Source organism: Maylandia zebra, linkage group LG3, assembly GCF_041146795.1.
Source record: "Maylandia zebra isolate NMK-2024a linkage group LG3, Mzebra_GT3a, whole genome shotgun sequence".
NCBI lineage: Eukaryota > Metazoa > Chordata > Actinopteri > Cichliformes > Cichlidae > Maylandia > Maylandia zebra.
In genome coordinates, this window is record NC_135169.1 from 20,282,533 (window position 1) to 20,297,500 (window position 14,968).

At 47.5% G+C, this 14,968-nt stretch overlaps 1 protein-coding gene across 1 annotated transcript; it reads right to left on the bottom strand.

Moving 5' to 3' along the window:
• Positions 1-2,808: 2,808 nt before the first annotated feature.
• Positions 2,809-5,488, bottom strand: LOC106676001 (tripartite motif-containing protein 16-like). The gene has a single exon (XM_014411756.3). The coding sequence runs from the start codon at positions 5,411-5,413 to the stop codon at positions 3,749-3,751; it is 1,665 nt and encodes a 554-aa protein (XP_014267242.3). The 5' UTR covers positions 5,414-5,488; the 3' UTR covers positions 2,809-3,748.
• Positions 5,489-14,968: the final 9,480 nt, after the last annotated feature.

Consider the following 14,968-nt stretch of genomic DNA (forward strand, 5'->3'; position numbering starts at 1 on the left):
TGACTGTATGGTATAAGGCAAGGCAGGGGAAGGCAAGTTTATTTATATAGCACAATTCAACAACAAGGTGATTCAAAGTGCTTTACAGAGACATTGAAAAACAAATTAAAAAGCATGATTTAAAATTGATTAAAAAAACAGTAGATACAATCAGAACAGTAGATAAAATCAGTAGTTAAAATATAAGTTTTGAAATTTAAGCTTAAAAGTGTGGATTTGGTGTTTTAGTCAAATGCAGCTGAGAACAGGTGAGTTTTCAACCTGGATTTAAATAAACTGAGTGTTTCAGCTGATCTGAGGCTTTCTGGGAGTTTGTTCCAGATATAAGGTAAATGGCCTGTATTTATATAGCGCTTTACTAGTCCCTAAGGACTCCAAAGCGCTTTACATATCCAGTCATCCACCCATCCACCCACACATTCACACACTGGTGATGGCAAGCTACATTGTAGCCACAGCCACCCTGGGGCGCACTGACAGAGGCAAGGCTGCCGGACACTGGCGCCACCGGGCCCTCTGACCACCACCAGTAGGCAATGGGTGAAGTGTCTTGCCCAAGGACACAACAACCGAGACTGTCCAAGCCGGGGCTCGAACCAGCAACCGTCCGATTACAAGGCGAACTCCCAACTCTTGAGCCACGATTGCCCCATATGGAGCATAAAAGCTGAATGCAGCTTCTCCATGTCTGGTTCTGACTCTGGGAACTGATAAAAGACCGGATCCAGATGACCTGAGGGATCTGGAAGGTTCATACTGGGTCAGGAGGTCACTGAGGTATTTTGGTCCTAAACCATTCAGAGCTTTATAGACCAGCATCAGAACTTTAGTTTAGGTCTGCGTCCATCACTACACCCAAATTTCTCACCTGGTTTGTATAAAGGTACAGTTTAACTGTGTCCACTCCATCCAGGCCTTACGACTTTGTATGGAACTTTTATTTAAAGAAAACAAAGCAAATAAATAAATAAATGTTACAACATTATAAAATAGTCTGACAAAAATAATGATCTTTGTTGTTACTATAAAACAACACATACTACCAAAATTGATATCATAAACACACTGAAAGCTCTCTGACACACAGAGAGAGAATTTATTCAGGACCTTCTCTCTTTGCCTGTTTATATATAGGTAGTCACTAATATTCTGCTTCCAAAGACTGAAAAGAAAATATGCAGACATGTAAGGCATGTACAGGCCAGCTAGGATTAGATGGTGACTTACAGAGTACACACTCCAGATTTCAGCAAGAGAAAATAAAGACACAATAAGCCAGGTTCTCGGCCATAACTTTCCTAATGAGGCAGAGGACATAGGTCAGAATAGCGATATGCATGATCCAGTTTCTGAGAAGGACAACGGTATAGAGCATCAATCAGAAGACAGACACATCTGATGAGCCTGAGGAGGAAGTCTCAGGTGCTCAAGCTGCTCCCACCCCTCGTGAAATGTGCAAATCCTTAAGCGATAAAGTGTCTTAGAGCTCAGTATATATATAGCTTCTATATTGGCTTCCCTTCATTGGCTTCCTGTTAAATCCAGAATCGAATCCAAACTCCTGCTCCTCACATACAAGGTCTTAAATAATCAGGCCCGGTGTTATCTTAATGACCTTGTAGTACCATATCACCCCATTTGTGCCCTTCGCTCTCGCTCTGCAGGCCTACTTGTTGTTCCCAGAGTGTTTAAAAGTAAAATGGGAGGGAGAGCCTTCAGTTTTCAGGCCCCTCTTCTGTGGAACCAGCTTCCAGCTTGGATTCAGGAGTTAGAGCCCCTCTCTAGCTTTAAGATCAGGCTTAAAACTTCCCACCCCTTGGTAAACCTGGTTCTGCTGGAGGTTTCTTTCTGTTAAAAGGGAGTTTTTCCTCACCACTGTCACCAAAGTGCTTGCTCATAATGGGTCATGTGACTCTTAGGTTTTCTCTGTATTCTTTGCATTATTGTAGGGTCTTTACCTTATAAAGCTTCTCGAGTTAATTGTTGTTGCATTGTTGTATTAGGGCCACATTAAAAAAAAATATTATGGGTCACATTGAAAATAAAGTTGCAGTTTTGAGACTCAAATCGTAATTCACTTTAGAAAAAAAGTCAAAATCTGGAGATTACAGTTGTTTCGACACAAACTGCAATGGTTGCTCTACCCTCTGAGTTAGTGAAGTTGTGCTTCAGAATCAGTTTTAGTAACAAGGCAGGAAACGGTTTCTCTTTTAGCACATAAACACAGTGTGGCAATCAGCATCAGGGCCTTGAGAAGAAGGAAGGAAGTAGCGTACAAATATTTCTTTACTGTACTTGAGTACTTATTTTTCTGACGTTTTACTTTCTACTCCTTACATTTTCAAAACAGACTCGTCAATTTAGGTTTAACACCTTTAAGGGTGAGTTATTATTTTGTCACTGCAGGCCTCAAATCAAACCGCTTTGAGGTTAAACAGTAAAAGCTTTATGCTGAGAAATGTGTGATATTATACCAAACTCCTCGCCTTCATCTGTTTGAAGTTTCTCACTCAGAACATCCTTAAAAGCAGCTACAACAGATGCTGCTGCCTTGGTTTGAAGACATCTGACCCATGCATACTTAGAAAATCCATCTATACATGGCAGTAATATCTTACATTATCATTATCTGCACAATATTCACCCATATCAGCCAAATCAGCCTCAAACTGTTTGTCGAGTCCACTAATCAAAACTCTGTTTCTGGGAAAATGTCTTCTTGCTGGTTTATGAATTGTGTAAGTATCTTCCCAACAAAGACCTCTCTAGCTTAACAGGCAACACTGAGTTGTATTTTATATTTTTTATTATTTCAACAACTTTACAGGACAAATTTACATGCAGGACAGAGACATTTCTGCCTCTGTCACTCAAAAAGTGTACAATATATTTGTTTTAACTTTTAATCATAATAACACAGAAATAAACTTTTTACAACGAATCATCCATCAGTAAAAATCAATTCCAATACAACATATTCAACATTCATATAAAAAAAAAAATTCCAACTCTTTTTTCTGAAGCATGACAAATATTTCTAGCTGTTTTACTCCGCTATGCACATTAGTCTTTGTTCTTGTCATGTCTGTGTTTGTCCACCAGGTGTCTCCCTCAGCTCATTTTCTCCAAATCAGAAGCATCAGATTTGTGGAGACGCTCTGCCTGCCAGACACAGCTCAGGCCTGTATCATTTAGTTTTGATATTTACATGTATAAATGATCAAATGTGAATAGATTTTCATACGAAAAAGGACATTAAATGTCATCACTTTACATACAATAATGATAATCTAATATCAAAAACCTTGAGGATTCAATGTTTTGTTACATTTTAAAAGTTCAAAGCTCAAAGACATTAAGTTTACAGTCATATATGATCAAGAAAACCAACAATCTTCACATTTCAGAAACTGGAACCAGCTTTAAATGTGACTAAAATAATGATAAAACAATCAATTCTCTAATCATTGACTAACTGATAAATCACTGCAGCTCCAATATATTGTTGCATTTGACAACCCACTACAGCAACTACAGAATAAAACCACTAACCAGACTGATGACAGATTTCAAACATGCTGAATATAAAGAGTAGTATCATTTAAACTCACATGATTATCAGCCATAAGAACAAATTCAGATTTATATTGATGTAAGGTATATAAATGTAAGTACAGTTTGAATCAGTGCAATATTATTTTCACACATCAATGGACCACTGAACTTCTCAGCTTCTAAAATGTAAAGACTACACCAGCTCTGCAGTGGCTCCAACTCCATAAAGGTAAAGTCCAGCATAGAGCGGCTGAGTGAATGTGGTCTGGACTCTGTGGAGGAGAGTCATGGTTTCAGAGACGCTGTAGAAAGACAGAATACCTGCTCTGTGATCCAGGTACACTCCTACTCTGGAGGACCGAGGACCTGAGAGGACAGTTTGGACAAAGTTGTGCCAAAATCTATAACCGTTTGTGTACCAATATAATGACCAAGACTTGTCATTGTATCCAAAACCACATTCTTTGTCCCTCCCTGCTCTGCTGATATTCTTGTATGCGACTGCAACACCAACTCCTCTCCCTCTCCACTCCACCTCCCAGTAACAACGTCCAGTCAGACTCTCTCTACTCAGGACCTCTTCCCATCCAGTGAATCTGTCTGGATGATCAGAATAAGACTGTTCTTGTTTCATCAATGTTACTTTTCTGTTCCCCTCAGATAATAACAGACGTCTGTGAGTTGTGTTTGGATCCAGTGTGATTTCACGTGAATATTTTAAGAATCCAGCTCTGGTCTTTGGCTCTGCTGGTGACAGTAAAACATCCTCTTCAGTGACTGTCAGTGAGATGTTTGTCCATTCCTCTCTCAGAATGTCCTGTAGTTTATCTCTCTTCTCTGACACAGCTGCTGTCACATCCTCAAAGTAGCTCAGAGGACGAATATTGATGCTGGATGAGTGTGTAGACTCACTGAGTGCTGACAGTGAGGGGTAGTTGTGTAGAAACTGGTTGTGATCCTCTGTGTGTGAGAGCTGCTCCAGCTCGCCGTCTTTCCTCTTCAGCTCAGCGATCTCCTGCTCCAGCTTCTCCTGAAGCTCTTTGACTCGACTCACTTCAGTTTCCTGCTGGGATCTGACCTGCTGCTTCACATCAGAGCTTCTTTTCTGGAGGAGACGGATCAGCTCAGTGAACATCTTCTCACTGTCCTCCACTGCTTTATCAGCAGAGCCATTGATGGCCTCCACCTCCTGTTGAAGCAGCTTCACATCTTTCTCTCGCTCCTGGATTCTCTGCTGGATGTTTAGTCGTCTCACCTCGAGCTCCTTCTGCTTCTCAGTCCTTTCTGCTGCAGCTGGGACTGTTTCATGGCCTTTATGTTCATCCATCAAGCAGAGATAACAGATACTCTGCTGATCAGTACGACAGAAAATCTTCATCACCTCATCATGACGAGAGCAGATGTTGTCCTGGAGCTTCTTGGAGGGGGCCACCAGCTTGTGTTTCTTTAATGGAGCTGCATCATAGTGAGGTTGGAGGTGTTTCTCACAGTAAGAGGCTGGACAAGATAAACAGGACTTGATGGCTTTCAGTTTCAACCCAGTGCAGACATCACAGGCCACATCTTCAGGTCCAGCATAGCAGTGATCAGCTGGAGCAGCTTGGAGTCCACTCTTCTTCAGCTGCTCCACTAAATCTGCTAACATGGTGTTTTTCTCCAGGACAGGCCTCGGTGTGAAAGTCTTCCTGCACTGAGGGCAGCTGTGGATTCCCTTCCTGTCCTCTCCATCAAAGTGGGATTTAATACAGTTCCTGCAGTAGCTGTGTCCACAGGTTGTAGTCACCGGATTTATCAGTAGATCCAAACAGATGGAACAAGAGAAGGTTTCTCGGTCCAGCTGAACTCCTTTCTGCGCCATTTCTCCTCTCAGTGTCAGTGACTGTGTGAGTTTATCTTCGTAATAACTGAAACTCGTCTGAGCTCTGATCTCAAAAACCTGTATTTCTGCAGTGAATGGAGCCTGTCAGCTCTTACATGTCACCACATGTTGGTTACACCCATCTTCAAAGTGCAGATCTGAAGGGGAGGGAACGAGGAAACATTTGGAGAGAGAGGAGTTCCTGTGTTTAAGCAGGAAAAAGAGGATTTTCAGGCTGTGCTTCATTCCAGGAAGAGGAGCAGTTTGAGAGTGATACTGTCTTTTTAACCCAGGGGTCGGCAACCTTTCTGATGATGAGTGCCATCTAAAATTCCCTCACAAGTCAACGTGCCATATGATTGCAAGAGCAATAAATTTAATAGACTTAGAGACTTGGACTTAGAGCTTTTTATTGTCGTTGTGCAGTTTCTTGCACAGCAAAATTGGGCAGCTGGACCACAAATGTGCAAAAGTAAGAAGAAGAGAAACCAATATGCAACAAGGGGGGGGGGATAAATAAATTAAATAAAATAAAAAGCATATATGAGAGTGACACTTTATACATAGTGTATGTGCAAGAAACATTGAAACAGAAGCAGAAACATAAATAAAATGTCCATTATATAATAAATAAAAAAGTATGGAGAGGCCATGGTCATTTTGCGTGGAGATGGTACTTCTACCAGAATATTTCACGGGACTGAAAAATATTGCACACACCAAGCATATTGCACATGGGCCAAACATATTCCACAGAACATGGAAATACTGAGATATTGCACATAGATGATCAACAGCAGTGTCAGAGTGGATGTGTTGGGGAAGTCTGTACACACTCTTAGTTTGCATTAAGAGTTCTGAGAGCCCACGGGAAGAAGCTGTTCTTTAGTCTGTTGGTTTTGCACCTGATTGATCTGAGCCCTTTTCCAGAGGGCAGGATGTTGAAGAGGTGGTGGTTAGGATGGAGGTGGTCCTTTATAATTGCCCTGGCTCTGGAGAGACATCTTGAGCTGGCAATTAAGTCCAGGGAGGGGAGTGGACAGCCGATCACCTTCTCTGCAGTTCTGATGACCCTCTGTAGTCTCTTCTTGTCAGCTGTTGTGCAACCAGCATACCACACAGGGATGGCGTGCACCAGCACACTCTTGATATTGGCACGGTAGAAGGACACTAGGAGTTCAGTCTGCAGCCTGTTCCATCTCAGAACCCTCAAGAAATGGAGGCGCTGCTGGGCTTTCTTTACTAGGGCTGATGTGTTTGTGGACCAAGATAGGTCCTCAGATATGTGGGTGCTGTAAGGGTGTGTTTTAACTGATGAAACGGTGCCATACTCAGGCTCGGACATCTGATTGCTGCCTTTTACAAGCTTTATTGCACAAGTATAAGCTAACACCACTACAGTAACTGTGCCTTTACAGAAGCGAGGTAATCAACTGAAAGACACTAAATAAAACAACCATACAAGAGTAATAAAGCAACCCTATTAATGACAGTACAGTTTGGTAATAGTCATGTTTATAACTTTAACACGTTTTTAATCAACACAGAAAGTCACCAGATTTGATCCCCACACCAAAGAGTCCACAGTATGTAAGTATTTCTCGGGTAGTCAGGGGGACGAACCACATCCCTCTAGCTACTTTACTGGCAGTAACACCACCAGCCTCCTTACGTCCCTGTGGAGAATGGTGGAATGACCTTCAATTATGTCTGCATGAACTGCTCTTGAAGCCATACAACTAAAAACTACACCCCAGACTTTTTTCTTCACTCGTCGCCTTACTGAGTCTCTGACAAAATACGGACCAAACAGGTCCAAAGTAGTGTATACTCGAAAGGGGCTGCTGGTGTAATGCATACAAGAGGAAGATCACTAATCACCTGAGTGCATAACTTGGCCCTATACTTTCTGCAACTTATGCACGAATCAATCACCTTCCATACAATCCTGGAACCTCGATTTATCCAGCCTCTTTGCCTCATTCGAAGAAGGGTGGCAGAAACACCTTCATGGTTGCTCAGCCATTGCCAGTGCCTGTTCTGGCCCCGAGGGTGAGGGCAGCCGTGACTCAGCTTTCTCCTGCACCCGTACCTACTCCTCAGGTGGGACTGGCTGGTCTGCCATATCACCAGTGCCGGTCCCTGAGGTGTGGGCAGCCAGTACACAGCCTACCTCTGCACCCGTACCTACTCCTCAGGTGGGAGCAGCTCATGTCTGGAGGAAGCCTGCACCCGTTCCCATGTCCACTGTAAGCGTAAGCAAGTCTGTCCAGCCATCTTCTTCGTGTTCAGAAAGCTCAGAAGTGTTAGCTCAGCCTCTGTCACAATTGCCATCGCTACAATAGCCCCTACAATATGTATTACAGTCCCTTGCTCAGTCATTAGCCCAGTTCTTAGCTCAGGCATCAGCTTTCCCACCACTTCATACTCCAGTACAGCACCCGCTAGCTCCGTCTCCTGTGTCCCCGCTAGCACAGTCGTTAACTCCGCCACTAGTTCCATTTTCACCTCAACCATCACTTCAGTCTCCCTCAGCCCAGTCTGCCGCTAAGTCTCCCTCAGCCCAGTCATCAACTCAACCACCAACTCCACTCTCACCGCAACCACCACTACAGCCACTAGTTCAGTGTCCAGTGTCACCTGCAGTGCAGTCCCCAGCTCAACTGCCTTTTGTTCTCTCTCCTGCCCAGGTGCCACTAGCTCAGTCTCCTAAACCTCCATTGCAGTCTTCAGTTCAATCCGCTGTGCCAGTTCAGTCTTCAGTTCAGTCCCCTAGTCTGTTGCACACTCTCCCACCTGGTCGGCTACACATTCAGCCAGGGGTCCCAATACCCTCTGGCCCTGCATCTGCTCCTGCTGGAAGCTCGGGTGAGCCCGGCCAGCACTTCCTCGTCTCCGCCGGGGGGTCTGGAGAGCCCGGCTAGCACTTTCTCGTCTCGCTGGGGGTTCTGTTGAGCCCGGCCAGCAACCTGTCTCCGCTGGTCTGGTCCAGCCTCCGAGTCTTCGTCCTTGCCAGCAGCATCGCCGTCTGCAGCATCCGCAGCCGTCACGCTGCCGTCAAGTTCAGCCCCTGTGTCGTCTTCCTCATCTTCGGCTTCTGCCTCGCCTGGTCCAGCCTGTGCCTCACCTGGTGCTGCGGAGGCCACGCAGCCTCAACATCGTCGGTCATCTGCCAGGCCGCTTGTTGGGCATCGTCGCCACTGTGGATGACCTCCTGAACGCTGCCACTGCCTTCCGTGTGGCCGGTTATCGGAACTGTTTGCCCGCCGCCTTAGTTGCTGTCCGCACGGTCGGCCCCCGGAACTGTTTTCCCACTGCTGCCATTGCCATCCGCAGGATCAGCCCCTGGAACTGTTTCCCTGTTGCCGCAGTTGCCATCCGCACGATCGGCCCCCTGAATTAGTTGTAAACTGTTCTCTGTGTGCCAGTGCTTTCTTTTTTTGTGCACGTTTTGTTTTTGCCCTCTTTGTGCTCCTGTTTTTTGTTCCATTCCAAGCCCTCCATCCTGGACCCCCCTGCCCGCCCTGGTTGTTTTGGGACTGTTTTTGTTTTTCCTGTTGGGCTGTCTGGAGCCAGCCTTTACGGAGGGGGTACTGTCACGGTCCTGGGTCGGACCCAGTGTTTTGAGTTTCTTGTGTCTCGGAGTTTTTGTATTATAATGTGAGTTCTTTGTTGCCCCAGTTTATTCTATAGTCTAGCGTCTTAGTTTGGCTTTCTTGTTTTCTGTTTAGTAGCTGCCCTCTGTGTCTCTTTGTTGTGTTTCTTAGTTGCTCTGTCTCCCCTAGTCGAGTCTGCATCTGTGCTACTTCCTGTTTTACTTTGAAGGTCTGTGTCTCATGTGAGTGTATCCTATTTTTCTTCCTTGTCTCATCAGTTCTGATTTCCCCCAGTTGTGCTCTCCTTCTGTGTCTCATTGTTGTCATGGTTCTGGGTCAGTGTTGACCCAGCATTTTGAGTTTCTTATATTTTGGTTTTATTTTTGCATTATGGATTATTTTCTGATGTTCCGGTGCTTTGTTTATTATTATTATTATTATTATTATTATTATTATTATTATTATTATTATTATTATAATTATTATAGATCTGTTTCAGTTATTCTTGGTGAGGGATTACCTCTTAGGTTGTGTCTCGTGCACACAGCCGAAACATGACAGGTTAGCCTGTGAGACTTTGAAGGCAGTTGATAGGTACAGACAGTACAAGTAGAATGTGGCTCAGGCAGTGGCTCACAGTTTGGAGAGCCATGGAAAAAGTCTTTCAGATTCGAAGAGATTCTGGCAAACCATCAGGCAACTAAGGATGAGAAAATGGTGCTCTACCTGCACTGTGTATAGTGTGGGTGAAGTGCTACTGACTTCGACTAAGAACATTGTCGTGCTGTGAAATGAAACTGGTAAGTCTCCCATAGAACAAGTAGAGTCTGGGAATGAGGGGGATAGCTCATCTAACTGCAGGGGTGAGGTCACCCTTAAACACCTCTGTGAAATGCACTACACACAGGGACACACACACACAGGTCTTTGTCTCCAGAAGCCACATTTATTTATAGCGTCCTGTGTTATGACCGGCCACAGTCTGACAGCTGTCGGTCTCAGCTGATTTCCCGCTCCTCCTCTCCTCTCCCGTCTCACTATAAAAGGGAAGGAAACCATCATCAGTCCAAAACGCCATCAGCTGTTCTGACCTGTGTCTGCAGCACCGCCCGGTTGAGCTCACCGCACTACTCCTCCCCTGCAGCCGCGCCCGGGACCACACCTCCGCCACACACCCCCACCGCCCGACTGAGGCTGGGGAGCTGTCCGGCCGAACCCCCCCACTCCCCACTCCCCCCCCCCCCCCCCCCCCCGCGAGCGAGAGAAGAAATTGGCCACGGCCATCTGCGCCCCCGGCCTATGGACCACCTTGAACTTAAAGGGCTGTAAAGCCAGATACCACCGGGTGATCCGGGCGTTGCCGTCCTTCATGCGGTGGAGCCACTGCAGCGGGGCGAGGTCCGAGCAGAGAGTGTATGAGCGCCCCAGGAGGTAATAGCGGAGGGAGTCGACCGCCCACCGGATAGCCAAGCACTCCTTCTCCACAGTGCTGTACCGTCTTTCACGCTCTGCCAGCTTCCGGCTGATGTAAAGAACGGGACGGTCGGCCCCCCTTACCTGCTGGGAAAAAACAGCCTCCAGCCCCCTGTTTGAGGCGTCAGTCTGCAGAACAAAAGGGAGGGAAAAGTTAGGAGTGTGAAGCAGCGGCTCCCCACAGAGAGATTTTTTTACCTGCACAAACGCCGCCTGGCACGGCCCCGTCCACTGAACAAGATCCGGAGCACCCTTTCGGGTGAGATCGGTCAAGGGGCTGGTCAGCTGTGCAAACCCCGGCACGAAACGGCGGTAGTAACCTGCGAGCCCCAGAAACCGTCTCACCTCCTTTTTAGTCTTGGGGCGCGGGCAGGATGCGATAGCTGCCGTCTTCTCCACCTGTGGATGCACCTGCCCGCCCCCCAAGTGGTACCCCAGATACTGCACCTCCCTCCGCCCAACCGCACACTTCTTCGGGTTGGCCGTGAGCCCAGCTCTCCTCAGGGACTCCAGGACCGCGGCCACCCGCTGCACATGCTCCGCCCAGGTGTCGCTGTGGATGATCACGTCATCCAGATAGGCGGCAGCATATGCAGCGTGTGGACGCAGCAGCCGGTCCATGAGGCGCTGAAAGGTGGCAGGGGCTCCGAACAAGCTGAACGGAAGCGTAACGAATTGGTACAACCCGTACGGAGTGGAGAAGGCCGTTTTTTCCTTGGACTCGGCAGACAAGGGAACCTGCCAGTAGCCCTTGGTTAAATCCAGTGTCGTGAAAAAACGGGCCATGCCCAACCAATCCATGAGCTCGTCGACCCGGGGCATGGGATAAGCATCAAAGCGTGACACTTCATTCACCTTGCGATAGTCGACACAGAACCGTATAGACCCATCCTTCTTCACCACAAGAACTATGGGGCTACACCAGGCGCTGTGCGACTCTTCTATCACTCCCATTTTCAGCATTTCAGCCAATTCCATCTGAACAATTTGCTGTTTATGCTCAGGAACGTGAACGCGCTGTCACGCCAGGCGTTTCAAAATGGTGCTCAATGAGAGACGTTCGGCTGGGCAGGGGGGAGAACACATCAGCAAAACGCTGTTGTAACGCGACAACGTCCGCTCTCTGGGCCTGTGTGAGATGGTCATCACAAGGGAGGGAGGCGGGGATGATGGAATTTGGTACCTCCAGCCCCAACTCATCTCTCTCCTTAACCAGGCTTACCAGAGAAGCGGTTTCAACCTCTCTCCACCTTTTAAGGAGATTGAGGTGATAAATCTGCGTGGCCCCTCCCCTGTCCGACCAAGCAACCTCATAGTCAACGTCCCCGACTCGCCATGTGACCACAAAGGGTCCTTGCCACTTGGCGAGCAACTTTGAGCTAGAAGAAGGGAGTAATACAAGCACTTTTTCTCCCGGTGAAAATTGCCTGAGTCTAGCCCCTCTGTCATACAGGCGTTGCTGACGCTGTTGAGCCTGGAGCAAATTCTCCCGTGACAACCTCCCCAAAGTGTGGAGTTTCGCTCTCAGGTCCAACACGTACTGAATCTCATTCTTGGCGGGGCTCGGACCATCCTCCCAGCTTTCTTTAATCAGGTCGAGCACCCCACGCGGCTTCCTGCCGAACAGCAGTTCAAAGGGAGAAAATCCCGTGGAGGCCTGGGGCACCTTCCGCACTGCAAATAACAGAGGGTCTAGCCAGCGATCCCAATTGCGTTCATCTTCTGTAATGAACTTACGAATCATGGACTTTAAAGTCTTATTCAGCCGCTCCACCAGCCCGTCCTTCTGAGGGTGGTAGACGCTGGTCCGAATAGATTTAATGCCCAGTAATTCGTACAGTTCCTGCAGTGTACGAGACATGAACGACGTGCCCTGGTCAGTCAGTATCTCTTTCAGGATTCCGACTCGGGAGATGACCTGAAACAGTGCCTGGGCCACACTCTTTGCAGAGATGTTGTGCAGCGGGACTGCTTCCGGGTACCGCATTGCATAATCCACCAGGACTAATACAAAGCGGTAGCCGCGTGCACTCCGATGAAACGGCCCGATGAGGTCCATACCAATGCGCTCAAACGGGACCTCTACGAGTGGAGCGGGCGCAAAGGCGTTTTTGGTATGGCCGGCTGATTAACAAGTTGGCAGTCCGGGCAGGACGCGCACCAGCGGCGCACATCCGCTTGGATGCCCGGCCAATAAAATCGGGCTGTTATTCGCTCCAGAGTTTTTTCGTATCCCATATGCCCTGCCATGGGGTTATAATGAGCCGCTTGTAAAATCATTTCTCGGCGGCCCTGCGGCACCAACAGCTGGGTGTGTGTCTCCTCCGTGCGAGTGTCACGACTCACTCGATATAGCCTATCTTTTAATAAAATGAAGCGCGGGTAGGTCCGCACGGCTTCAGGGCGCACCACGTGACCATCAATCTCAATCACCTGGTCAAAGGCTGAGCGTAGGGTGTCATCACGAGACTGCTCCAGTGGGAAATCACTCGTGGGGGAAATTTCCCCCTCCCCGGAGTCAGTGTCGGACGACCCCGCGTCACCGCTGAGCGCCGCGCAGACACTACACGCTACTAACGGTCGTGATCGCATCCCCGCATACTGCCCTAACAGGTGATGAAACCCCGGCCAATTCGGCGGAGCAGCGGCCCCAACCAGCTGCTCCAGAACCTGGGTCTGCCGGTCCACCTGCTCCTGCAGCTTAGCCAGGTGAGCACGCTGGGCCGCCGCCTGGTCCTGGCTCATCTTCGCCACCTCCGCCAGCATCTGCGCCAGGAAGTGCAAAGGCTGGGCGGGCGGCGCAGCCTGTGGGTCAGACATCCCCACGCCAGCTGGGTTTGGGCACCACTTGTGAAATGCACTACACACAGGGACACACACGCACAGGTCTTTGTCTCCAGATGTCACATTTATTTATAGCGTCCTGTGTTATGACCGGCCACAGTCTGACAGCTGTCGGTCTCAGCTGATTTCCCGCTCCTCCGCTCCTCTCCCGTCTCACTATAAAAGGGAAGGAAACCATCATCAGTCCAAAACGCCATCAGCTGTTCTGACCTGCGTCTCCAGCACCGCCCCGTTGAGCTCACCGCACCACTCCTCCCCTGCAGCCGCGCCCGGGACCACACCTCCGCCACAACCTCCTTGGTGGCAGGGCCCCTGGGGAGGATAAAGTTTGCCCTGAGTCCCTGAAGGCTCTGGACATTATAGGGCTGTCTTGGTTGACACGCCTCTACATTGTTGCATGAAGATCAGGTGCAATACCTCTGGATTAGCAGACCTGAGTGGTGGTTCCCATCTTTAAGATGTGGCACTGGAGGTTATGTTCCAACTATAGGGGGATCACACTCCTCAATCTCCCTGGAAAAGTCTATGCCACGGTGCTGGAAATGAGAGTCCATCCATTAGTCGAACCTCAGATACAGGAGGAACAATGAGGTTTTCGTCCTGGCCGTGGAACACGGGACCAGGTTCTTACCCTGACTTGGAGAAGGCATTTGATTGTGGCCCTCGAAGTGTCCTGTGGGAGGTGATTCAAGAGTGGTCTCTGGGCCATTGTTACGGGCCATTTGATCCTTATACAAGTTCCGGTGGGTGATAGATTCTCACAGGACTGCACTTTGTTACTGATTCTGTGTGTAATTTTAAAGGACAGAATTTATATGCATTTTCAAGTGGCTGAAGGTTTTAATTTGGGTAGTCTCAGAATCTCATTTCTGCTTTTCGCAATTGATGTGGTTCTGTTGTTCATCAGGTGATCTCCTAATGCTTGCACTAGAACAGTTCACAGCCAAGTGTGCAGTGGTGGGACTGAGAATCAGCACCTCCAAATCTCAGGCCATGGTATTCAGCCGGGGAAAAGAGTGGAGTGCTCACTTTGGGTCAGGGACGAGTCCCTGCTCCAAGTAGAGGAGTTTAAGTATCTTGGGGTCTTGTTCACGAGTGATGGGAGAAGATAGCTGGAGATCGACCGACAGATTGGTGCTGCGGCTGCAGTGATGCGGGTGCTGTACCAGTCTGTTGTGGTGAAGATGTAGCTAAGTGTAAAAGTGAAGCTCTCAATTTACTCACAATTATTTAATTTATTTCTATGACCATCGTGAGTTTTTCTTTCATTGACCGAAGGGTACCAACAATTTTGTCCACATTTAGGAGTACATATACACTAAGTTTATTGTTAATTAATAAGAAAACTCCAGACGATTCCATTCTGAGCTGAAGAAGCTTCTGATAGGTTAGTAGAGTCCATGTGAGTAAATTGGTGGCACACCTGTGGATGCATATAAGGCAAAACACAGAGCCTGTGTTTTGATATAAACCAAAACACCAGGAAAAGAATTGTGGAGCTCCATAAGTGTGGCTCAATTTTGAATACAATTTGGTGCCATTTACAATTAAGAAATACAGACAGTTTCTCTCTTTACTCTTAAAGTTAACAAATGTGTTTTTTATATTTATCAACCTAAAAAAATTACAATTAGTCTGATTT

Coding starts and splice junctions, on each gene's coding strand:
- LOC106676001 (XM_014411756.3), bottom strand. CDS start 5,413: ATGGCGCAGAAAGGAGTTCAGCTGGACCGAGAAACCTTCTCTTGTTCC.